This window comes from Panicum virgatum, chromosome 6K, assembly GCF_016808335.1.
Source record: "Panicum virgatum strain AP13 chromosome 6K, P.virgatum_v5, whole genome shotgun sequence".
In the NCBI taxonomy this organism is placed as follows: Eukaryota; Viridiplantae; Streptophyta; class Magnoliopsida; order Poales; family Poaceae; genus Panicum; species Panicum virgatum.
The window spans coordinates 47053025-47076856 of NC_053141.1; the positions used below are offsets into that span (position 1 = coordinate 47053025).

Consider the following 23832-nt stretch of genomic DNA (forward strand, 5'->3'; position numbering starts at 1 on the left):
TGCTGCCCCTTTTGTGCCCCCATCCTCCACTCCCCACCCACCATGGTGCCATGGCTGAGGGGAGGAGCTTGATAGAAGCGAGCGGCTGCGGCAGCAGCAGGTCGTCTCGGAGGGAAGGAGTTTGACGGAAGCGACGGCGTCTCCCCCAAATGTGACGGAATGCGATATCCCGGTAACGTTGTATTCTTTCGATGGTATTTTACGGAACACGAAAGTTTGATGGTATTTTCCGAATATCGTGATCTTTTGATGCTATGAGACCAATTTTCCCAATCAAATCTAGCCCAAACACCCAAAATTCTTCTCATCTCGCCTCTTCCCCTCGTCGCAGAACTTTCGCCGCCGCTGCCGACCCATGGAGCCCGCGGAGCCGACGCGCGGCACCAAGCGCCCCCTCGCCGGCGACGACGACGACGACGCCGGCCGGTAAGCTAAGCCAGCCCGACTTCCCTCCCTTCCCTTCCCTTCCCCTATCGTCGAGCTTTTCTGGCTAGGGTTTTGGTCTCACGCCCTAGCAGGGCTCATGTTGATTTTTTGTCGCTCGCCGCGCTCGCAGGGAGCTCAAGCCGCGGTTCCCCAAGGGGAAGAAGGCCAAGCACCGGGCCGCCGGTGCGCAGGGAGGCCCCTCCGCCTCCGCCTCCGTGGACATCGACAGCATGTTGAACCCGGAGCTCGCGGCGGAGCGGCGCGCGCGGCAGCGCCACGGCCAGCTCCGGGACGGGGACGACGCCAAGGGAGGCGCCGCGGACATCAAGGGCTTCGAAGTCCGCTACAACGTATGCTCTGCTTCTCCGCTTGGATCCCCCCCTTTGCTATTGTCAGTTGTTAGTGCTGGGTATACAGAAATACAGGAAATTTGAGGTCAGCTTTGATGTTTAACAGGATGGTGTTAACTTTGTTGATGATGGTATCCGAATAGAGCCTTTTAACCTGGAGCGAGAGAGGGAAGAAGGGTACTTTGATGAGAATGGGAACTTTGTGGAGTATGCAAGAGGCAACGAGATCAAGGTAATGAAGATTTTGTGTTTAGTGCTGCTAATGTCATATTACTGTTAGTGACACAAGCACCTGTCTTTTGTAGGATGCCTGGTTGGATAGTGTGGAAGTTGACCCAACCTATGCTGCAAAGGTACAGAATAAAGGCAAAGAGAAGGTAGAGGAGTTTGAAGATCTCTCCTCTGATGACATTGGAAGGATAAAAAGGCAGATAGCAAACGTGCTAGAACCAGGAGAAACGGTGTGTTTTTGTTTTTAACTTGCTGTGCATATTTTCATGCTGCTCTTTCTTGCCATCTAGCTTGTGGTTAGCTATTGAAATATGCTTAATTTACTCAACAAATGCGTATATCTGCAAATATCTAAATTGACAACACTTGCTGAACTATTTTTTATCATCCGTCTCTGAGTGTTTACTAAATCCTCTCTTCAATAACTGCCAGATAATGCAAGCTTTGAAAAGGTTGAAGGGTACATCAACGGATAAACGTGGAAAGATGAGTGAGGGTACTAAGCGTATATTTGATGAGTTGACCGAAGCTGCCATGAAGCTAATGGAGAACGGCGACTACAGTATGTGTTTCTTTCTTGTTTAGTTATTTTGGTAGTTCTTTTTGTCCATCCATTTTTTCGTCTTTTAAATCTCAGTGTTACTTATTTTCTGCTCTGTACGTTTTGCTGTAGATGTTTATTCAGATGATCGGGAGACCTTTGAACGTGAGGCTGGTTAGTTTGTTTCTTCTATCTTACTAGCATGTTGAAAATTTCCTTTTCTTGATCACTTTAATTTCAGTTTTAACATTTCTCTGCTAGTATTATCTCACACAAATGCATGAATAACTTGTCTTTTCTGATTCCTTGTCATTATTTGAGTTAAAAAATATGTAGAACACTTAGGTCTGCCTTATTAAGGTTATCTCTGTTTTCTCCTCGATGAAAACAGACTCACCATGTTGCTGTGGCTAATGCGTGATGTACTGCAATCACTTGATTGCATGTTTGATGTCGTGTACCCCAAAAGTGAGCACCACTATGCATAATAACTTGATCGACGCTTACTGTTCATACTGGCCTACTTACTAAGCATGAAAATTATGTTGTTAGTTTTGATTTCGTATCCAGGGACGCGGGCCTTCCTAGTAGAGAATTTATCATGTTGCAATGTTTCAAAAATTCATCAAAAAATCACATATGTATTACACATAAATCATAGCTTCAATAACTCGGTTTTAAGTTTGTGGCTCCGTCCTAGATGTCAATAATCAAAATAGGTAATCTATCAGTCTGGCATTGTTTATCATGGGCAGACAGTAACACTTGAATTTTTAAATCTCAACATTTTTTAAGAAAACATTACAGCGAATTCGGTTAACTATATTTGGGGGACGCATGAACCTCATGACACCAATGAACAAAGAATTATTGTTATGTTATTCACTGTCTTACATGATCCATACCTTAATTGTCTTGTTAGGAAATCTATCTGACTTTTTTCTGCCTTTTTTGCTTTTGCAGCGGGGTATGAACGTTTGGCACGTGCTCGACTTGGTTTGCCAGAAGTTGAAGATGCTTCTACGGACACAAAAGATAACCAGGCACCATCATCCATACTGGAAATGAACCAACCATCGTCCATACTGGAAATGGACCTTGGTGCTTCGACTGCCAATATATCTACAGCTACTGCTGCATTTAATGATGATGACAGTAATCTTGACATGTTTGGTGATGATGACAACGATGATGCCAAACATAGTTCAGATGCCAATATTGTAGATTCAGGTCCGAATCCTGGGTCAGTCCCGCAGGGTACTCTGGGAACCTCAGGTTTGGAGAGTAAGTTCTCATCTCTGGCTCTGTTCCTTTTTTTTTCTGTGGCAAACTATTAAACATTTCTCCTCTTCTTTCTCACAACTGTTACTTTTTTTATTCATAAATCTTGTTTCCCTGTTATTGCAGAAGCTGATAATGGAAGCATGGACTCTGACTATGTCTATGATCCTTCTTCAGGGTAGGTTATAGTTGTTTCTATGCTGCTTTTCTTCAATTTCTACTTCCTGTTTGAAAATAGCAAATAGCAAACACAGATGCCGACTGTTGTAATATTTAAACAGCTTGCATGTGTTTTGACTGTATTTCTTTTCATTTTTCTTGCAGTTACTACTATAGCAGTAGCACAGGCTATTACTATGATCCTAATTCTGGATATTATGGCTCTGCATCCACAGGAACCTGGTAACTTCTATTCCTTTCATCCCAATATCGATGGATGTCCCTGTTAAATCCCTTTGATGTGTGGTTATGCAACTGCATGGTTAAAGGTTTAGAGGAATTGGTCTAGATGATCAAGGGCAATATGGCTCGCAAGTTTACTGCGTGTTCTGTAGGCACTACATGCAACTAGCATTGCCCTCTTATAACTGAATGAAGCTGAATGCTGTGCATATCCTGTGCTGGGTCGTTTCTGCATGCCCAATGATACAATCCTTATGTTGATTGTTTTCATGCAAAAAAAATGCAACCAACAGCGTAGTTTCTGTGCTAATGTCTGCAACATGTGCAGGTACTCATACGACGAGCAAACCGGAGCATACAAAGAAATACAGGATGAACAAACTGGCGTGGTCAAAGAAGATCTGACAGACGCCATCAAGGAGTAGCCTAGTTGCCTGCTCTGCTCGCTCTTATCAGCTATGGAGCTAGTTTGGAGTTCACATGAGCCAGTGTTCTTTAGAGGGAATTGTAGCTTCAGTTTTGCAGTTGCCAGCTATGAATGGAGAAATGGCATCGTAGTATTATGGGAAGAAGGCCCCCTGTAAGAAACCAATCAGATGATACTGTAGGTTGTAAACTAAGGCGACCCACTGGACAGCTGCAATGTTTATCTCTTGTAACTGCAGCTTATTTACATGTCCGTTCTTCTTCTCGTAGAGATATGTATCATGAAAGGATACATTGCAGAATATATCTTTGCATTTACTTTGGATATACATACATCTGTCGAAATGCTTACCAGATTAGAACCAAATGTGGCAGTTGTATATGGTTATGGTGCTGTGTTAACCTGAAGTAGGCGGTCTAGCAGGCTGAAGCGGGCAATTTGTGATGGGGTTAGAATAGATGAACTTGCAAGACCGGCACGGAGGTAGCCCGGGCTGGGAGGAATCACTGCTGCTGTGTCTGAAATTCAGAAAGATCAAATGCGATCAACCAATTAATCGACAAGGACATAGAGATCATGATGAGGGCCCACGCAACTACGGCCCAATCATCTATCCATCGGCCCAGCCCACCGAGACATGTCACAAAACTCCCCGTCCCTAGAGAAAACCCCTAGGCCCTAGCCCAGTCGCACACTCCGGAAGCGGCGGCGGCGAGCAGCCATCAAGCGGTGCAGGACACAGCGGGGGCGGCGTTGGAGGCGATGAGTATCTCAGGAGAGCTCCCTGCCGAAGGCTCCGACGGCGAGGAGGTCTTCATCAACGAGGAGGACATCATCCACGAGATAACCATCGACGAAGAAGGTGGGTCAGCCGTAAAGTGCTTGGCTTGCTTGCTCCATCGCTGCCGCTGCTTATTATCGCTTCTCTCGCCTTTCCAGATCTTCCCGACCGCGACGACGACGATGAAGACGGCGGCGACCGGATGGGTACGGGGCGGATTTTGTTTGGATCACCTGCTTTCAGTCCATGCGCATGTTTCTTTGTCTGCTTTTTTTCGTTATTTGCTAGCTAGCCTCTTAGACGCTATAGAGGTCAATTCTCAGGTTCAATTTGTTAAGATTCCTGAGGGGATTGGGATAGTATCTGGGCCGTGTATAGTGGTTGCAAAGTGCCGTCGAAAGTCTGGAATTTATTTATTCTCGGGCTGTCACACACACGCTTGCTGCTTTGCCGATGCAGTTGGCTTGTTTGAAGCTACAGGCATCGTCCGCAATTTGGCCTCTCTTCTCGTTTAACCCTAGCATGTGTTAGTTCCATGAGATAATCAACACTTCTTGTGGTGGTGTCACCCTTAGCATGCAGAATCAAGTAATTCTATGCCACACCCCTACCCCTTTGATCTGGAAACACTTTATAATGCTTGATCAAGCACACCATTCCTCTTTAGTATTTTTCCTATTCTTGTGCTATGTTGTTGTTTCACTACACTTGGAAGCTTTCATCATAAGCCTGGTTGTTCGCCTTTTCTAGATAGAGTTCAGCAGCCATCATATCTGAAGATATGATTGTCCATTACAAGTACTTAATCATTTATGCTATGTCTCGTTAAATAGTATAGTGAGCTGTCCTCTGCATTACATAGTCTGAAATTTTCTTGCTACTAGTTCCTTTTGCATTCTGAAGAATGCTGGCTCCTGTCCTTCTGAAACTTTCATGTATAAAACTGCACTAGATGATGTGCTTCAGTTGCTCACTTTTCATGATGTACATTAGTCGTCTGAAATGCCTCGTTCATGACTGTTCAACTGATCTTTTCGTTTTCAGATGATTCAGAAGACGTCGATGATTCTACATACATATTTCAGGGCCACAAAGGCAAGTTATTACAGTAAAAAAATGAAGTTTACACTGGTTCTGGGGGTTGTTGCTGATCAGTGTTGTAGTCCTATATTTACGTGTAATATGGTGCGATTCACTTCATAGCCATAGAGATACACGCCCTGTATACCATGTTTCCTTATGCCATGTACATTAGTATCCTATATTTCAGTGCCTTCTGTTAATAGCTATGCTAATACTCCTTTTGTTCTTTTTTTTTAACCTTTTCTGGGTGCAGATGAAGTCTTCACTGTTGCGTGCAGTCCTACAGATGCATCTCTTGTGGCTTCTGGAGGCAAAGATGATAGAGGGTTTCTGTGGAGGATTGGATCAGCAGAGGGTGCTTTGGAGCTGACTGGTATGGTTTCTTTGTTATCGTTTTGATATGTTGGATCAGTTACTCATTGGAATCTCTATTGTAGCTCCGATATCTGTGCGCGCTTGCATTTTGTTTTTCTGTGAAGAAAACACTATTTATTCATTTGAATTCATGTAACATTTATGTTCTCTTCATTTGTTATTGTTTACTCTGAACATTATATGAAACTAAGTTTCGTTCTTGGCCATTTCAGTAGTGACCATACATGTATGGTTTGTGTATTTGGTATACATTTTCCCCATGGATGTAATTTGTTTGGCTAATTTCTATGTTTCTCCTCCTTTTGCATATATTAGTTAATCTCTGCTCATGTTATATCTGTCTACGTTGTTGATGCATGCACAGGATTGCATTGAGGAAACTTACAGAACTGTTTTTCTAAACACAGGACATAGCGATACTGTCAGCACAGTAGCTTTTAGTTCAGATGGGAAGTTGTTGGCCTGTGGAAGTTTTGATGGGCAGATAAATGTGTGGAGTACTGCTACGCATTCTCTCCAGGGAACCCTTGAGGGTTCTGGGTCTGGTTTTGAGGTGAGATTTTCATTCAACTGATTTCCAGTGTGAAACCCTTGCTTTCTCATCACAAAATAGGGTAACGTACATGTTCGTTTTTGTAGTGGCTTAAATGGCATCCACGGGGACATTTGATAATCGCAGGATCAGAGGACTGTAATGTGTGGATGTGGAATGCTGACCATAATACCATTTTAAATACCTTTGCTGGACATAGTAGCACAGTGACATGTGGTGATTTTACTCCAGATGGTACCATCACGATTCCTTGATTGTTATGCATTTGCTTACTTATAAAAAGTCATGTTAGGATGCCTATGTAGATGTGCGTATGAATGCTCTGCTCCGTTTGAAGGTAAACTTGTATGTACTGGGTCGGATGATGCAACTTTGAGGATATGGGACCCAAGAAGTGCACAAAGCAGACATGTTGTTCGAGGTAGATTGCCATTTATGTTGTAGTGACCATATAATGATTTTAGACATGCTCATTCAACTACACATGAAATTTATTTGATCTTTGTGTTTCCCTCATTGTAGGCCATGGCTATCATACTGATGGATTGACATGCTTATCGATTACTTTGGACTCACAAACAGTAGTTAGTGGTTCCAAGGATAATTCTGTGCACATTGTGAATGTGAACTCGGGCCAGGTAGACGCGGCTTATTATTCAAGATAGTCTTTGTTTTATTCTCCACCATTTTTCCGTATTTCAGTCAATGCTTGGTCATTTTACAGGTCGTTGGCTCATTAGTCGGACACACCAATTCGATTGAGTGTGTTGGCATCTCATCAAGGTAGTATTTCATATAAGTGGACAACATAGTTCTATTGCAGATTGTGACTTTCTTGTCTACAGCTATGGCTGGGCGGCTACCGGGAGCATGGATCAAAAGCTCATCATCTGGGACCTCGCACATCAATCAAGCCGATGCACTTGTGAGCACGACGTGAGTTATTTGCTTTGTCGTCATTTTTTCCTTCTTCGCCTCTGGATGCACCTCGATCATTTGCTCATTCATCTGCGCGTGCTTTTATTCAGGAGGGCGTGACATCACTGGCATGGCTGGGTTCGTCAAGGTATGTTGCGTCAGGATGCATTGACGGCAAGGTGCGTATCTGGGACAGCCTCTCCGGGGACTGCGCCAGGGAGTTCAGCGGACATGCAGATGTGGTGCAGTCGCTGGCCATCACCGCTGACTGCAATGCACTGGTCTCTGTCTCAACAGATGGCTCTGCCCGTGTGTTCGACATTTCCATGTTCAAGTGAAGGAAACTGGGATGGTGTAGATGGTGGTTGTGTGTAGGGATCCTAGTTGTGTGTGCGCTATGGCTTTGTTTTTGGTGTACGATGATGGCATGGCAGGGTAATATGGTATTGTTGAGGGAAACTTATGCAATTATATTCTACAACTCAATTCTACTCCAATAGTTATTATAGATGAACAAAAAATGTATTTGGAGGGTATTTATGTACTGCCTTTTCTTCTCTATATACTTGATTTTATTTTGCTTTATTTTTGTGTTTTCCCTTAAAAGGGCCGAATGCAATGCCTGCTTGACGGCACGTTCTACAGAAACATTGCCTTGAGAATGTATGATCACAGGTTATTCTCTTAAATATTGCTGTGCTAGCTTAATCTTGTATTGTCATCCCTAACACTTAAACCATACCACCTCTAGAGAACTCCAGGTACTTCTAAGGATCATGCTGTGCAAAGCACACTAAGGGTGTGTTTGGGAGCTCTTAGCACCAAAAGAATAGTTCCACTCTACTTAATCCACCATGGAGCAGCTCTATCTTGAGTCTTTTTTTTTTAGCAAAGCGCTCCGAAATAGACCCTAAGGTTAAAAAGAACACAGCACGAGATGCATGTCGTACTAAGTCAAGATAATCACACAAAAACCAGTTCTTAGGTGGTCGTCCACAAATTTCATAGACGCCAAATGTACCTAGGAGACACGGCAAATGAACCTGTGAGCAGATCAAACCACAAGCAAAGCTTCTTGTTAAATCTCAAGAATGAGCAAGCCGCTTGTTTTGAGAATTGTTGGGTGCATTGAGCCAAGCCTTCCCAATATCCATATTAACAAACGTGGTTACAAACACTGTTACACATTCAGAGACAAAACTGGTGATGTCTTTTATCCACTTCTGTGAAATTACACATGAAAAAAATATTAACCACACGCACGCACACACGTGGACAAGCATCAAAACAGATAAGGGCATCAGTGAAATCAATCAACCATGGGGAGCAATTCTTGTCCAATCAAGTCAAACTCTGCACTACATATTCTTCTACCACCACCATGTGTCCATGTCATTGTCGCCGTACCATCTCTGTCATGAGTCATGACGCATTGACGCTCACTTCATGGAGTAAGAACCTACCAGGCCAAACGATCTCCGGTCAGTTCGTGGAGCCAGACTGAAGTTCATCCCAAACATTTCCTTGAGCGCTTGTCCAGGCTCTAGAAGGTCAATCAGCCACGCGACAAGAGAAGCACTCTCTCTGATATGCTCCATGTCAGTCTGTGTCCAGATGAGGCGGGAGAGCTGTAACCTTCGTTGTTTCGTGCTCAGATCGATGCCCCATTTGCTGTAGATGCTCTCTTTCTCCCCGTTGGAGAGCTTCTTCAGCATCTGCTTGTAGAGCATATCCCTTTCTCGGCGAAGATTCTTCAAGCTGTCAGGAGAACAAGTACCAGTGTTCCATCACATATAGGGTTTAAATCAATGCAAAAGCCAACCACTGAGTTGCTAGTTGTAATACATACAAGAAATAATGTACCTTGATGCAATGGCAGGATTAAGTTCCCTTTGTGCCACGGGTTCTGCACTGAATGAACTCTTAATGAAGGACAGTCTCCTGTACTCCACTTCCATGTAAATGTTATCTGCTGGATCTCCCCTGAAGAGGAGGAAGAAGTAGGTTCTGTGCACGATGGAGACATTGCATTCGTGCCACAACTCAATAATTTGTTGCTGTTTTTTCTCAAAATCAACTGTCAGATGGGAAGGAGAATCGACGGGACTCAGTGCTATATCTACACCAACATCTTTAACTGCTCTCATGGTTGTCGAGTCATCTCTATTGGCCTGCTGCTTGGATCAAACATATTGAGTCACGAAAAGTCAGCTTGGAAAGCTACAACATATCGATATGTTAGGAACAAGCATTTACAAATTATGATCTTCAAGCTGGTGTGACAACTAACTCCATGTTGTCAGGCTTCCATTGTGAACATATATTAAAAAATAGCAGAAAAGTATACAACAGGATGCCAATACCTAGCTTTTAGTGCATTGTTAAGCAATATTGTAAGTGATCCTGGAGCTATTGTGAATGTAAGGAAAAGTGAAGAAGAAACCACTCTTACCATGATTACTTGTGCCTGAAATTCCTCAGATTGGTCTTCACGGCAATTTTTTGTGTTCTCTTTCAACTCCATGACACAACTGATGTCATTGACATGAGTTTCTTGTTCTTCATCGCTGGTGTTCATTTCATTGGCTGCGTCATCAATGATGCTCATTTCCTTGGCCACGTCATCACTGGTGCTCATTTCCTTGGGTACTTCATCACTGGTGCTCATTTCCTTGGCTACTTCATCAGTGGTGCTCATTTCCTTGGCGAATTCATCAGATGCTACTTCACAGGAAATAACGGAGCAGTCCAATAAAGGGTCTTCATTTTGGCAATCATCATTCTCGGCATACAGGCTTCTCCTGACCTTATCAAGCCTTCTGGGAGCATACCTAAAGATTTCATCAGGTGGTGTCCTGCTGGTATTATCAGAATCATCAAACCAACTATTTGGAATCATCATGAAGCTAGCCCTGCAGCTGTTACTTCTAGCCAATGCACGATCCTTTGAGCTCATTATGCACCTCTTCAGATTCAAACATTCATGAGGGTAAGGTTTGCCAATGTTGAAAGAATGGTTAGAATCACATGTATATAGTTTGACAGCATTTTCTTTAATTCTTTCAGATTCGCACAGATACATTTTGACAGAATCTTCCTCTATCTTTGTTATATTCTCAGCTTGTTGCTCGTCGTTGATGGGATATGATTTGACATGATCTTCAATTTTCTTTTTTATGCTTTCAAGCCGTTGCTGTTCATCAGATTGGGGGACTGCACCTTTGGAGATCACCTCTACATCAGGTGTTTGGATCTCGGTGTCCTCAGGGAGTAATTGGTTGAATTCCTGGCTTCTGCTTCTTACATGCTCATGTATTTCTATGCACTGCACTTCCCTGCAATGATCTTCAGATACTTCTGATGCAGTTGTTGAAGCTACTTCCTTCAGATGATATGGCTCTATACTGTCAGAGCTATGGTTGCTGGGAGGATGCCAAGGTGAAACCAACTTTTGATCCCATGTTTGCCGAGGAAGCTCCCTTGATTCACCGAGGAATGCTGAGTCATTATGATCACTACTGCAGACATAGGATCCATTAAACGATGCATAGTCTTGATCTTGATGAGGAACCCCATCAGCAACTGAAAGTGCCTCTTCAGACACATTTCGTGCAAGGGACTCTGATGACCGACTATGCTCATCCTATAATGAGTAGATAAATTCATTAGATATTGCACGGGACAGTGATTATAAAGGGAAGCAGGTATATGTGAGTGAACAAATACCCATCGTTTTGCAGTGTGCTCATTGCCACGGTCATCGCCATCACCTTTTAGTAAACAGTTAAGTTGAGACTGAACTGTATCCCTTTCCTCCATCAATTCTTTCAGTTGCTTTTCAAGCTGGAAATAAAAATAGAGAAGAGCGTACTGTGCATAAGAGACTGAATAATGCAACTAACAGTGTGCCGAGGACTACAAATTTTATAAGTGAAAAATGAACCTTCTTAATCTGTGCATCCTTTTCTCTCAAAGCCTCAGTGTGAGTAGTGCAGGAAGCCGACCCAGGAAACTTCATCTCATTTTCTAATCTCGCAAGTTCCCTCTGTAGATGCTTCACGAGTGCTTTGTCAGACATCACCACATTGACATGTGCATTTGTAATAACCTCCTTTGCACAGGTCGCAAACAGAAGAGTGTTCCTGGATTGCTCAATATGAGTATGCGCAGGGCTCATTGTGCAGATAATGGCTGTTCTTGCATTGCCACCAAGAGAGGACTGTAAGATACGGGTCAGCTTTGAATCTCTGTAAGGGATATGACCATTTCTTCCCTTGCTGCAGAAGGAACATATAGTTCAGACTAAAGTAGATGAAAATAATGCTGCCAAATCAAGTAGTAAGATTAAATATTACAAATTAGCTTTTCTAATGAATAATGCAAGTGGAAAGGATATATGCATATGCAAATGCAAACTCTAAACACTCGAGCAGAAATTCTTACAAAAAAAAAATGCACCTCAGTGTAATTATGGAGTTCTTACTAGACGAAACAAACCTGAGTTGACGGACGACCTTTCCCAGTGTAAGCAGACTTCGGTTGATATGGCTGCCTTCTTTTAGCCTCATACCAGCCGAGGCGGTCTGAGATGCACGCTCACTTCCTGCTAAATCAACAAAGTTCTGTCCAAAAAATGAAAATTATAAGCCACACAACTTTCCATACAAAAGAACTATAAATGTAGAAGGATATTTCATACCACACAAGCCACAAGGGTGCTCGAGTTGCCTCTTCCTAAATACTGCCTAGCAGAACTTTCAATTGTCTGAAATTAACAGCATATGTCAAAAGGCATTCATTAAAATAATAATGTTGCACATACAGTATAAGAGGGGCACCAACCAATCTGAGTATTTGGTGGGATCTGGAACTTGTTTCATTCAAAGCAGTTTCTCCGATCTGCCTTTGAGCTGGAGCACAAAACCAAATGAATCAGATGAGGTGGAAAAAGACAAAAAGTATGACACCTCTTTTGTTTCCAGCAAGTTCAGTTCCACACCTTCACATACTGTTAGAAGATCCCTAAGATGATTGTAGTCCCTTAAAGTTTCCTCAGTGAGTCTTTCTACAGTAGTCCCTTTCTATTCAAATAACAGCATGAATAATATGAGAACAGTAAATAGGATGATGAAAAAGTAGAACAACTTATGGTGAGTTCGAATTGAGGAGAATATGGTGAGTTCGAATCAAGGAGAATATGGTGAGTTCAAAGCAAGTAGAACAACCTCTGGATCATCTAGAAGTCTAAGAGGTGTCGAGTCATGGCTCAGAAGGTCCCTCACAGCTTCATTGTATATCTCTATGGCCGAGAATTTCAAAATGAACTCTCTTTCAGGATGCTGCAGTATGCAGAAAAGATTCAATTGCAAAGAAACACAAGCAATTCAAAACTCATGGTTCACAAAAAAGAAAATGAAAGTGAACAATCTGAGAAGTGTCCACACACCTTATCAATGTAATCATAGATGTCCAGCATGCTATACTCAGTAATTCCCGTCATTGTGTAAGTCTTTCCGCTGCTCGTTTGCCCATAGGCAAATATGCTTGCTGTCAAGAACAAACACATGTGTTAGCTCACAGTTCATCGGAAATCGAAATGGCAAAACATAATTGCTTCACTTCTCCTGTGCATACAGTTAATTCCGCTGACAACTGACAGAGCAACTTCTTTTGCTCCTTCTTCATAGACTTGCCGTGTAGAGCAACTGGGACCAAACACCCTATCTGATGGGGACAGGAAAGAAGCACAATGTGAGCAATCAACTGCCAATTAAAGTGCCCAAGAACACCAGGAAATTTCTTTCAGCTACAAAACACCAAGAAATTTGGGTAACCACCAGTGGTATGCCCCAATTTTTCAACCAAGGTGGTCTTTCAAAAAGAAAATGCTACAAAGGCGAATTCTCCTGGTGCTACTCACCGTAGGTGTAGGCGGTGGGGAACATGGCGCGCTCGGGGACGGTGCTCCGGAACATGATGGTGGTGGGGCTGATGCACTCCCAGTCGGAGCTGTCCCCGGCCTCCCTGCTGTTGAGCGGCCTGAGGCGCACTGACACCAGTATCCTCTCCTCCTTTGCCTCCGCCGCCATCTCCTCGCCCGCCGCCCCCATGGCTCAGCTCAGTCCCTTCCCCCTGCACACCCTCGCCAGCCAAGAGCAGTATCATCAATATCAAAACATCCCCCCTCTCTTCATGCCAATTTCAGGAGGGGCAACCAGCAACCCCGTCCTCCCCTCCTCCCGGAGCAAAACAACCCTGGCATTGCGCGACAGCGACGCTCCCCCGCGGCTTGGAAAACGGCAGCTTTCGGACGCGTGCGGTAGGTGCCCGCGGCCGAAAGCGGCGGGCCACCGGGCGCTGGATGGAAGTGGACGGCGATCCGGCGAGAGGCCATACAAGCAACAAGGACAAATTACTACGCGATAGGGCTCTTGCCCGCACATGCACCGGCATTACTACTGCTTTTTGACCAGCTGGCTGAGTTTCCGCGAGCGCATTAGTACATCGGGTCGACGCCGGCGCCGGCGCCGCGGACCGCGCTGGAGCCCCGCGGTGCTGCCGCGACGGACCATGGTCCCCGCCACGCCTCTGGCCGCTTCCTAAAAAACAATCCTTTTTCTCTATGCGCCTCACATGGGGGGAGGCCGGCGCCGGAGCCGGACACGGGAGGGAAGACCAGATGATAACCAGGCCAAACCATGCCAAAGCCGTGATTTTTCTTTAATGCTCACCAACTACTAACATCCGCGCGGGGTTTCGCAGCAGAAAAAGGAAGGAAAATCGAGGGGGAGCGATACCTGCTGCGGCGACCGCCGGCGGGGGCGCGCCCGTGGAAGCTAGGCGCGGGAGGTTGACGGGGTAGCAATGCGGCCAGCCGGCTAGCTAGTGTGAGCGGCGAGATGGTCGTCTCCTCGTCGGCTCATCTCACCCTTTTTGTCTCCGTGTGGCTGCTGGCCTGCTGCAATGGGGGCGAGGGGGCGAGGAGGAAGAGAAGGGGGTGGTTTGGTGAAAAATAAAAAAGAAATGGATTTTTTAACTGAAAATGGAGAAGTGGCCTTTTCTCGGAGAGGACGCGCCATCGGCCAATCGCGGTCAATGGGCGCGCGTGGGCCCGTCGAAAGTTCAAAGTGGGACCACCTGTCTGTCTGTCATGTGCTGGTGTCTCTCCCTGTAGAACGTACGGGGAGTGGTCGAGTCGTCGTCTTTGAACTTTTGCAGAGCCAGTTCATTGCAGGGCCACTTCTGCCTGGTTTGGTTTGCCTCAGATGGCAAAGCTTCGAATCGCTTCACTTTTGAGTGGTAAATCCTAGAACATCAACCATCCGAGGTATGGCCACCATGTTTAGTTCCTAAAAATTTTACTACAATATCTATCACATCAAATTTTCAGATATATACATGGAGCATTAAATACAGTAAAAAAATAACTCATTACATAGTTTAACTGTAAATGACGAGACGAATCTTTCAAACCTAATTAGTTTATAATTAGACATTAATTACTAAATAACAATAAAAATGCTACAGTACCAAAATTCAAAAAAAATTGCGAACTAAACAAGCCCTTGCGCTTGTGAAAAAAAATGATAGTCTGGTAACACCTGGAGTAAGTTAATACCTCTGTTTTCAAATATGCAAAATGTTTAGAACAAGCTAATTACAATACAATCAAAGAGATTTACTGTTGGGCTATCAAAAAAATCCAAAGAACCAAGAGAAGGAGGATTTTGACGCAACAACTGTTCAAGATTAGCTTGCTTATGCTTTTCAAAAAGATTAGCTTGCTTATTGGTACAACACCTTGAACATTAGCACAGAGTCTAAGTGATGATTATGTCTTCTGTTTTTGCTTCCTGTCTTTACCAAAGAACAGGCATGATTGGGAAGCTTCCTGGCGTGGAGCATGGACTCTTCCTCCGCTCCTTAAACATTTCCCAGACGCAATAAGATAATGGACCCTCCTGGTCAGTGTCACTTTCCTGGTCGTTAAAACAAAACATTCTCATCACTGTCAGACCATCAGAAAAACATCCCCAGAAATTGTTTTTTCCTTTATAGTAAACAATTAGAGAAATCCAATGCACACCAGTTCCAGATCTTAGGGGAAAAAACGATATTAAAAAACAAGGCCGACCATCAAACATCACCACAATTAATTCTAGTTTTCGAGTTGCCATCTGCTTTTTTTCATGTACTTGGCACTGTTCATTGTGTTTCAGATTTCTAAGTTGAATCATCAAATCTTCTTCTCTCTTCCAGTCTTATTAAGAAGAGAAAATGACATTGCGAGATGTGCCAAGCAGCCAAGCAGGCACTGTGCAAATAAAGCTTTGCTTAGAGCATCTCCAGCCCACTAACTAAATATGAGCCTCTATTTTGTATTTTTGGGCTGGCCCATAAAATTTAGTGGCTTGAAATCCTCTCCGGACTCCAGTCAGCCCAACCAAATAATGGCCCCTAAATCAATCTGACTAGTAGGACCCAGCTGTTAGCGAAACTCTCCCCCGTCCTCCCTCTGCTCGCGCCGCCGCCGTCCTCCCTCAGCGCCGGCGACCTCGCGCCTCGCCGCCGTCCTCCCTCTCTTCCTCCCGCACCCGACGGAGACCTTCCTCCCGCACCCGCACTGTGTGCTTTCGGTCACCATCTCTGAACTACCCGCATGACGAGCGCGCTGGTCAGCTCTCGTTCCCCTGGCGAAACCTGGCACGCGCGTCTTCTTGGGCCGCGCGAAGGGAACCGCCACAGGCAGCAGCGGCCAGCAAACCAGATTGGCAACGACTACTGCTAAGGTGCTAGTACCCCATGCGAGGCTAGCTAAAGAGTGAAGTAGGCCATCGATCTACCAGATCTTCAGCCGCCTCCTCTTGCTCATGGTCCTTGGTTTTTACTGGTTTTTCAAGATTGGCGCAAGGGATTTCATTTGTTCTCAGCAAAGCAAGGGATTTATCTACCAGAAAACTTCTGTAAGTACAAAGGTAAACCATTAGGGCTATCTGGTGAACCATAGTCAAAAAAAATATTTTTGCTTACCATAGTCAGAGATGGGTGAATTTGGGTTGTCAGTAGCTCTAGTTTAAAAAGTAATGGACTTTCATGAGGTGAAATTTCTTCCATTTGCAGCAATGGGGGTCAGCAGCTTTGCTTCTGCAATCTGCATATTATGTTCTTCTTGGATAGTTGATTTCTGCTTATGCATTTTTATGTTCAGGTACAGTTTTTTTTGTCAGAGCCAGAACAGTCAAGCACTGAATCTAGAGTCCTTGATGGAGCACAAAACTTGGATGTCTCTTCTGGAAACAACAAAGATGAACAGGTACAATTTTTTTTGTTGCTTGTTATATGGTTTATTTCAGCACTAGAAGTCCTTTAACTGTTGATAATAAATATTAAACAGGAACCTCATGAAAATGGATCAGTCGTAGTGAATAACAATGGTGAACTTAACCATAGTAGAAATGAAAGGATTCTGAATGGAAACGCAGATAAGGTATGGTGCTATTTCTGTTTATATGTTTGTTCTAGTATGAAAATCGAAGCATACTGTTATGAGCATCCATCAAAAGGCTAAACTGGTTATTAATATGCCTGTTTGTCTGTCTGAATTTCAGGAAGCACCTGATGGTCATTTCCTCAGTAAGCAAACCTACCCCATCAGATAGCCACAAATTGACGGACCAAGAGAATGAAAATGATGTGATGTAGCGGATGCATGTAGGCAGACACATCTAGTCATTCACTCATTCGACTGCTATGATATGCTCACTGAAAATTCTGTCCAATATGGTCCTCATTGGGATCTGTTGTGCAGGCTCAACCGACATAGCCTCCATTGCAATTTTCAGCCATGCGGCCCCCATTCCTTGTCTGATTGCAGGTCTACTAGATTGCAATCCTATGATGTCACAGAGAATATGTATAGATGATTTTAGTTGTAATGTTAAGTTGTACTGTGAAAATAATCTGAGATTTCCACTTTGGAGCTTGTGAAAATAATTCACCATTCTATAATGATATTGTCAGGTGAAAATAATCTGAGATGTTGTTCCAGTTATTGTCAAGTGCAATGATATTATCAGCTTGTGAAAATAATTTGAGATGTTATTCCAGTTATTGTTAAGTGCAATGATATTGTCAGCTTGTGAAAATAATTCACCATTCACTTTGGAGCTTGTGAAAATAATCTGTTAAGTTGACAATTGATTTTCACTTTGGAATACAATGTGATAAATACTGACACTATGGCATACAGAGTGACACTATGGACGGATTCTAGCACTAGTGAAATAACACTGCAATCAACAATTGTACCTTCAAAGAAAAATGAGCAGAAAATAATGCTTAAGATTTAAGAAATATTCTTTGACAATCAAACCACAGAAAGCAAGGTAATATCATCAAGTAGTGATGGTCTTCTGAAAATGGCATCAAGATGCATCCAGTCTACAACTTATACAAAACCAGAATGTTTGCTCAGAACTGATACAAAACCAGAATACTTGCAACAACCATACAGCATGCTCAGAACTGATACAAAACCACCTGACTCAGTCAAGCACATAAGTGAAAAGATAAATCCTGATACAAAACGGCATCAGATAACTCCATTATCTGTACTACCTTAGAAACATTTCAGAATATTTCAGAATACAGATAACTCCATTATCTTGCACAGATGGGTAAGCACAGCACCACAGGTCAACACAACCACAAAATACAGAACATCTCATAATAGAAGTAGAACAAGATCCAGCATAGATACTACTGTCAAACACAACACTTATGCCTTGTTCATGAGCCGAATTATAACAGAAGTGTCATTTGGCAGTAATTATGACAGTTTCAGAGATCAACATAATTATGACAGTAACTGGAAAAAATGGTCTCGTCCCCTCCACTGCCCTGCTCACTTGTGGAACCTCCCCCCGATGCCTTGAGTAATGCTTCCTTGGCTGTTGCTATTTGTTGCCTCATTGCCTTGACATATGCTCTTTGGCTTTCATCCATGTTGGAGGTGTTGCAGAACATGATCTTTTGTTCTTGATCCCACAGCAACTTCCGCTCTTCGAGGTCCTTCTCAGTTTTCCATCTTTCTTCGCGTTTCTGATATTCTTCTGACTTCATTTGTATAAAGGTTGCAAGTTGCACGGCATATTCATCTTCTCCATCGTTCCTCTTTTGTTTCTGTTTTGATTGTTTGCGACCTGGAGGTCGCTTGGAAGGTTCACGGTCATCTTCTTGTGCTTCTTGCGATGGGGTCGTAGACTTGCTTTGCCTCTTTCCTTGGGCTTGTTTCATTGCTTCATATACTGATTGAAACTTTTCGGTATGGCGGACCTCCATCCAGCAGTGAAAGTAAGGAAAACTTTTGGTCTCATCATAGGATTTTTGCGCTAAATTGATCTGCAACAAAGATGAAATCAACAATTAGAGAATAAGAAGTATTTGATGAAATCATGAATTTACAAACTTACATATTCTGTATGGGGAACGCCACTTGGACGGAGACGTTCTATCTTCTCGATGCATTCTTGAAACTGAATGCATTCCCTTTGGATGTCATTCCACCTTTTTCAAGGGAGGTAACATTTCTATCAGAGACAAAAGTCTTGTTCTCATGATAGTGTTGTGCTATCCAATTCCAATATGTGTCTTTTGGTTGATCACTTTCTATTCTTGGGTCAAATGTTATGGCCATCCAAGACCAACACAACTGGATGTCTTCATTGTGATTGTAGTTTCCTCCCCGCCCTCTGCTACTGCCACTATCTGGGATTGGTGCTTGTGTGACAACCTCCAGATCGGCTTCAGAGTCTTGTGTCAGCATGTCAACCAATGGCTGAGAACTGTCCATTGCGTCCTATAATGGAAACATAATATATGGAATATGTTACTACTTACTAGTAAACATAATACAACTGATTCTGTGCATAGCTTTGGCAAGTCTCATGAACTGAAATATTACAGTATGTATGGTGAACATTGAAATATGATATTTGTGAATGACTATATGTTCCAGAAGTGATAAAAAGGCATCATGATAAAAAGACATCATGAAAAAGGGAAAAAGTCATGATGATGAGCCCATATGTGTATATGCACAAGGCTTGGGGTGCAATGAGCATAAGCCAGTAAAGGTCTGCACAAGGCTTGGGGTGCAGTGAGCATAAGCCAGCAAAATTCCATGCCAAATCATGTTAGCACTGCCCCCTTCAAGTTTCTTTTCAAAACAAAATTCAGCAATTTACTAAAATTGTAATAGAAAAATAAATGCACACTTTGAAAAATAAATGTCTACAGCAAATCTGATAGGAACAAAGCTTGAAATCGTCTAGAATTATCTTTGGCGAGTTCCATAAATGTCTACAGCAAATCTGAAAGGAACAAGACCCTTTGGAAAATGAAGCACTTGAGCTGGCATCTTGCACTCTGTCAGCTACGATATTCCAGATTTTAGGTAACATCTAAAGCAAACATAATGATATTCCAGATTTTAAAGTTGGGGTTGATCTATTTCATTAATTGCATAGAACTAAACATGAATGATTCAGGGCATTCTAAAACATGAGAACTAAATAATATATCACCAATCAATGCGTGTCTGGTTAAATCAAACAATATCAAAGAATTAGGTGGAGTTGCTACTACCTGCATGGTGTTGTCGGCAGTCAGGGTAGGGCTCCAGTCATACAATGGCATCGAGGAGGAGCTGAAGTAGTCGCCGTCGTCCTGGAGTGAAGTCGTTGAGGCGGCTCTTCGGGTGTGCGAGGCGGTGGCGGCGGCTTCCCTTGACGTCTTCTAGACTTGGTGCGAAGGAAGCTGTGCCGGCTCGGAGAAGCTCGGCGTTTGGGCCTTCCTGCTGGCGCCGGTGAAGACAGAGCCACGGTATGGTGCTTCATGGCGCAGGGGAGCAGGCAGGAGGGGGCCGGGTAAAGGCGATTGGAAGAGTTGGCAAGGCAGCAAGGCGCCGGGTGCGTCGAGGACCTGGCGTGGCCGGACGCCGCCGGGATCGACCCCGGCGTCATGCTTCTGGCGAGGTAGGACGCCGCCGGGACGAGGACCTGCTGGCCGTGTGGGTGCCACGAATGTCGACCGGTATTTCTTGGATGCCGAGGTAGGCGCGGCCGGCCGGGGAGGGCGCCCGTCGCCGGAGATGCCGCGAGGCAGCGGCGCCCCGTCCAGGCGCGGCGGCGGCCTAGTCCGGCTCGGCCCGTCGCTGCCGGTGCCCCAAGCTGGCCGTCCCTCCCCCAGAGGGGCGGATCCATCCATGGCGGGGAGTCTACCGGCAGCGGGCGAGGATCTCCGGCGACGGCGAGGCAGGATGGTGGCGGCGGCGGATGGCGCGGGAGACGCGACCGCAATATCCCCGTCGCGAGCGAACCAGAGGAATGGGGAAAGAGGGAAAAAAAAGAAGTGGGGTCCACGTGTCGGGTGGGAATAGAGGGCCTCCAGTTATAGGGGCTCTGTACCAAAATTTGGTGGCCTCCACAAAATGGTAGCCTATTTAGGGGCCCGGCTGGAGTTGTTTTTTTCCACCTGAGAGACTAAAAAAAGGAATAGAGGCTCATTTAGTCAGTGAGCTGGAGATGCTCTTAGGCCCTAAACAAAGGGCGTTGATCAGCTGCAGAGTTAAAGCTTCAGATCTGCGTAAAGCTCCAAAGTAATGGCACTGTTGGTGGCCGGTTAGTTTAATCCCTATCCTTGATTTCCAGCACAAAAGAGCTTCTGAGTGCATCTAACATGTCTGCTGCTGAAATAGGAGATCGATCGAGTAGAAAGGCGGCAACGAGACGAGGGGCGATCGAGATGTAAGTGACGAGGATCCCTCCTGCTTCCTCCTAGGCTGGAGTAAACTATGTTATCTGAAGAAAATTCAGGTTCTTGCTGCCCTAGTTCCGAAATTTTTTTACGACATTTTTATTTATCCGAAACTTTGGTGGATCAGTAATCAGTTACAACATTTCTGTCATTCAGTAAACACTTCAGCTGATGAACGATGACGTCTGGTCGTAGCATCGATCAGGTGCTGTCACTGGCATCCTTGCCTGCTGGTGGGTCACCTTGTCCTGGCAATAATCAGCACTGTTAAACGTAGTTAGTGAGTGTGGTTATGGCAGTGGCCCTCTTGCTTGCTATATTCCAGGGCATTATGACTCGTGGATGGTACTCCACATGCCATGATTCCCCCAAACGGCCGGACTGTTCTTCCTGGCCCTGCAGCAGCACTGGCGGCGCCATTGCTGGTCTGCTCGTACAGTGCAGCTGCTGCAACTGAAAGAGCTGAAAGCCTGAAACCATCCATGCATGATTCCTTGCGCTCGTGTGGTGGTAGCCGTGGGTTTTGAAGCTCGAGACCTGCCCAACCCCAACTGCCGCGGCTACTGGCCTCACAAGGACAATCATGCCTCACCATTCTAATCTCTCGCCATGTGCAGAGCTAGTACCCATTCCATGCATGCATGAACCGGCAGCTCGAAGGGTCGATCATTATCCGCTAATGATTCAGAGCTGGGAGTGCAATGCAAGTACCATGAAGCATCTGTGACAAAAAATTTCTAACATCAATACATCATGTGCGTGTGACCAATCATTAAGCTATTGCGGTTATGGAAATTGCAAGAGAAAAATAGCATGAATAAAAATAACAGACTCTGGTCAAGATGGAGGATTAGGGAAGAGGCTGATGCTGTGCCTGAAATCTCAAATACGTGTTGGATGTGGTGGCAGGGGAACGAGTGTCGGTGACGCTGCTTTAGCCGGCGTTTCAATGGACGCTGCTGCAGTCTCTGTCGGAGCAGGGGACTGCCCGGCACGTCAGGGAAGGGACCGGAGACTATAGGAGGAGGCGACCCTTTCATGATTTGTTGGCTCTGTCTCTTTGACCTTTTGATCCAATCCCCATCTGCATGTAATAATCGTTCGATCAGACACGGGCGCGAGATGGACCTGATGATGAGACGATGACGCACCCGTGTTTATTAAGCCTTTGCTTAGAAGGTTTTTCTGACTATTATGACAACTAATCTAGTGGCATTAGATTGCATGAAAGTTATGATCAGCTCAAAATGTTAAACTTTATAAGAGTAGAGAAGAGTACCAGTGTATTGCTTTTGAATAAGAAACATTCACTCAGCATGGGCGATTTTACTAGCTTGGTGGTAAAGGAGTACTCCATTCTTGGTGACCGCATCATTCAGTTCTGTGTACGCTACACAATGAGGGTATTGCAGCCAGCTGTCGTGTGAGGAACCAGCCCAAGTTGATCCCGCCTAATCGAGTCATTGTCCATTGATCAACTTGATTAGAGGAAACCAATTTAGGCTGGTTTCTCACAGCGTGGTATCAAAGCGATTACGCATCGGTCCTTAATCAATTCAAGCAAGACTAACCATGTGAGATCCATCCCAACATGGCCCTAACATACTTGCCCAAGTCCGAATCATTCTTCATATTTGCTCAACTTTTATCCATTCTTGACTAATCATGTAAATTAATCAAACATCCTATAGCTCGCGAGTGGTGGTGACCTTGCCACCTCTCGTCTTGTACCGTAGCTAAGCATGGCTAATCATATAGTTCGTGACACCTATTCAAGCATACTCATCTAAAGATGATATCCTAATCAAGGTTGATAATGCATCAAATAGGTTCTACGCAATCAATAATATATATATAATAACTCATGCGCAAACAAGACACATATACTTCATTGATCCAAAATAGGGTGTAAGAAATGCTTAGGGGCCTGCCTTGAGTCTCGACGGGAGTAGAGTCTCCAACGATCTCCGGTTCAAGCTCCTCTTGCTCCGGCGTCACGATCTCTACACGAGTGCAATGATGCATGATAAATAATATGTCATGAATGATTGACATGATATGCAATGGTATGAGAAGTTATGATTTAACATTGCAAAACTATGGTAAAAGGGGCTAGACATATAGTACATATGTGGAATAATCATAGCTAAGTGTAAGGATAAAGAACAACTAAGTGCGGACCGTCCGGCTTGGGAGAAGCGGACCGTCCGGCTATAAACGGCGGACAATTTGGCGGACCGTCCGCCGGTCAGGTGCGGACCGTGTTGGATGAAAACATGCTCTCTGACTAAATCGCGGACCGTCCGGGTTAGGTTAAACGGGTTGTTCGGTCTGAACGGCGGACCGAGTGGCGGACCGTCCACTGTCAGTCGCGGATCGTGTGCTGGGTGGAAAACATGCTCTCTGACTAAATCGCGGACTGTCCGGTTGGGTTAAGCGGACCGTCCGCCTCTCAATTTGTGAAAGGCTAAGAATCGTGCAAAGGCTCTGTTGATTTGGTTAGGAGCTGGCGGACCGTCCGGCCATGTCGGGCGGACTGTCCGCGACACGGCCGAGGCTCACCGGCGAGTTCGCCGCCGGCGATTCCGGCCATAGTTTGGGGTGGGGTTTGTTCCTAGAGATTCCTGGAAGTCTAGGGGGTTCACTTTG

General features: G+C 44.6%; 4 protein-coding genes across 9 annotated transcripts; 3 read left to right on the forward strand and 1 right to left on the reverse strand.

Moving 5' to 3' along the window:
• The first annotated feature begins 270 nt into the window (after nt 1–270).
• On the forward strand, nt 271–3988 carry LOC120713755 (CD2 antigen cytoplasmic tail-binding protein 2 homolog). Of its 3 annotated transcripts, none has more exons than XM_039999723.1 (10): nt 271–426; nt 557–776; nt 883–1008; nt 1082–1237; nt 1440–1569; nt 1681–1713; nt 2512–2832; nt 2956–3007; nt 3154–3231; nt 3560–3988. In XM_039999723.1, the coding sequence occupies exons 1-10, from the start codon at nt 356–358 to the stop codon at nt 3654–3656; spliced, it is 1284 nt and encodes a 427-aa protein (XP_039855657.1). In that variant the 5' UTR covers nt 271–355; the 3' UTR covers nt 3657–3988. The 3 variants fall into 3 exon arrangements, with proteins under 3 accessions (XP_039855657.1, XP_039855656.1, XP_039855658.1); XM_039999722.1 differs by having other exon boundaries at nt 272–426; nt 1681–1722; XM_039999724.1 differs by having other exon boundaries at nt 291–426; nt 519–776; nt 1681–1722.
• A 338-nt stretch (nt 3989–4326) lies between these two features.
• LOC120713756 (angio-associated migratory cell protein-like) lies at nt 4327–7953 on the forward strand. Its single transcript, XM_039999725.1, has 11 exons — nt 4327–4520; nt 4598–4645; nt 5484–5534; nt 5776–5895; nt 6305–6450; nt 6537–6684; nt 6788–6871; nt 6973–7088; nt 7175–7233; nt 7296–7386; nt 7479–7953. The coding sequence occupies exons 1-11, from the start codon at nt 4421–4423 to the stop codon at nt 7704–7706; spliced, it is 1191 nt and encodes a 396-aa protein (XP_039855659.1). The 5' UTR covers nt 4327–4420; the 3' UTR covers nt 7707–7953.
• Nucleotides 7954–8424: 471 nt separating this feature from the next.
• Nucleotides 8425–14349, reverse strand: LOC120713758 (kinesin-like protein KIN-7H). 2 transcript variants are annotated; one of them, XM_039999727.1, is made up of 14 exons: nt 14166–14344; nt 13289–13500; nt 13003–13092; nt 12815–12915; nt 12594–12707; nt 12368–12449; nt 12211–12278; nt 12068–12133; nt 11866–11990; nt 11312–11645; nt 11095–11211; nt 9821–11011; nt 9232–9542; nt 8425–9126 (listed from the first exon to the last, which is right to left on the reverse strand). In XM_039999727.1, the coding sequence occupies exons 2-14, from the start codon at nt 13476–13478 to the stop codon at nt 8808–8810; spliced, it is 3108 nt and encodes a 1035-aa protein (XP_039855661.1). In that variant the 5' UTR covers nt 13479–13500; nt 14166–14344; the 3' UTR covers nt 8425–8807. The 2 variants fall into 2 exon arrangements, with proteins under 2 accessions (XP_039855661.1, XP_039855660.1); XM_039999726.1 differs by having other exon boundaries at nt 8476–9126; nt 9232–9545; nt 14166–14349.
• Nucleotides 14350–15891: 1542 nt separating this feature from the next.
• On the forward strand, nt 15892–17361 carry LOC120713759. Of its 3 annotated transcripts, none has more exons than XM_039999731.1 (4): nt 15892–16042; nt 16577–16681; nt 16763–16855; nt 16977–17361. In XM_039999731.1, exons 1-4 carry the CDS (start codon nt 16028–16030, stop codon nt 17025–17027), a joined length of 264 nt encoding a protein of 87 aa, XP_039855665.1. In that variant the 5' UTR covers nt 15892–16027; the 3' UTR covers nt 17028–17361. The 3 variants fall into 3 exon arrangements, with proteins under 3 accessions (XP_039855665.1, XP_039855664.1, XP_039855662.1); XM_039999730.1 differs by lacking the exon at nt 15892–16042 and adding an exon at nt 16146–16331; XM_039999728.1 differs by lacking the exon at nt 15892–16042 and adding an exon at nt 16163–16343.
• The last annotated feature ends 6471 nt before the right edge of the window (nt 17362–23832 follow it).

Bases quoted from the DNA above. Each gene is read 5' to 3' on its own strand.
- LOC120713756 (XM_039999725.1), top strand. From the start codon at position 4,421: ATGAGTATCTCAGGAGAGCTCCCTGCCGAAGGCTCCGACGGCGAGGAG. The intron at 4,521-4,597 runs GTGGGTCAGCCG...TCGCCTTTCCAG, and splicing joins GATAACCATCGACGAAGAAG to ATCTTCCCGACCGCGACGAC. The intron at 7,089-7,174 runs GTAGACGCGGCT...GTCATTTTACAG, and splicing joins TGAATGTGAACTCGGGCCAG to GTCGTTGGCTCATTAGTCGG.
- LOC120713755 (XM_039999722.1), top strand. From the start codon at position 356: ATGGAGCCCGCGGAGCCGACGCGCGGCACCAAGCGCCCCCTCGCCGGC. The intron at 3,008-3,153 runs GTAGGTTATAGT...TTTTTCTTGCAG, and splicing joins GTCTATGATCCTTCTTCAGG to TTACTACTATAGCAGTAGCA. The intron at 3,232-3,559 runs GTAACTTCTATT...CAACATGTGCAG, and splicing joins TCTGCATCCACAGGAACCTG to GTACTCATACGACGAGCAAA.
- LOC120713758 (XM_039999726.1), bottom strand. From the start codon at position 13,478: ATGGGGGCGGCGGGCGAGGAGATGGCGGCGGAGGCAAAGGAGGAGAGG. The intron at 12,450-12,593 runs GTTGTTCTACTT...TTATTTGAATAG, and splicing joins GACTTCTAGATGATCCAGAG to AAAGGGACTACTGTAGAAAG. The intron at 9,127-9,231 runs GTACATTATTTC...TTCTCCTGACAG, and splicing joins AATCCTGCCATTGCATCAAG to CTTGAAGAATCTTCGCCGAG.
- LOC120713759 (XM_039999728.1), top strand. From the start codon at position 16,239: ATGGTCCTTGGTTTTTACTGGTTTTTCAAGATTGGCGCAAGGGATTTC. The intron at 16,682-16,762 runs GTACAATTTTTT...AATATTAAACAG, and splicing joins GAAACAACAAAGATGAACAG to GAACCTCATGAAAATGGATC. The intron at 16,856-16,976 runs GTATGGTGCTAT...TCTGAATTTCAG, and splicing joins TGAATGGAAACGCAGATAAG to GAAGCACCTGATGGTCATTT.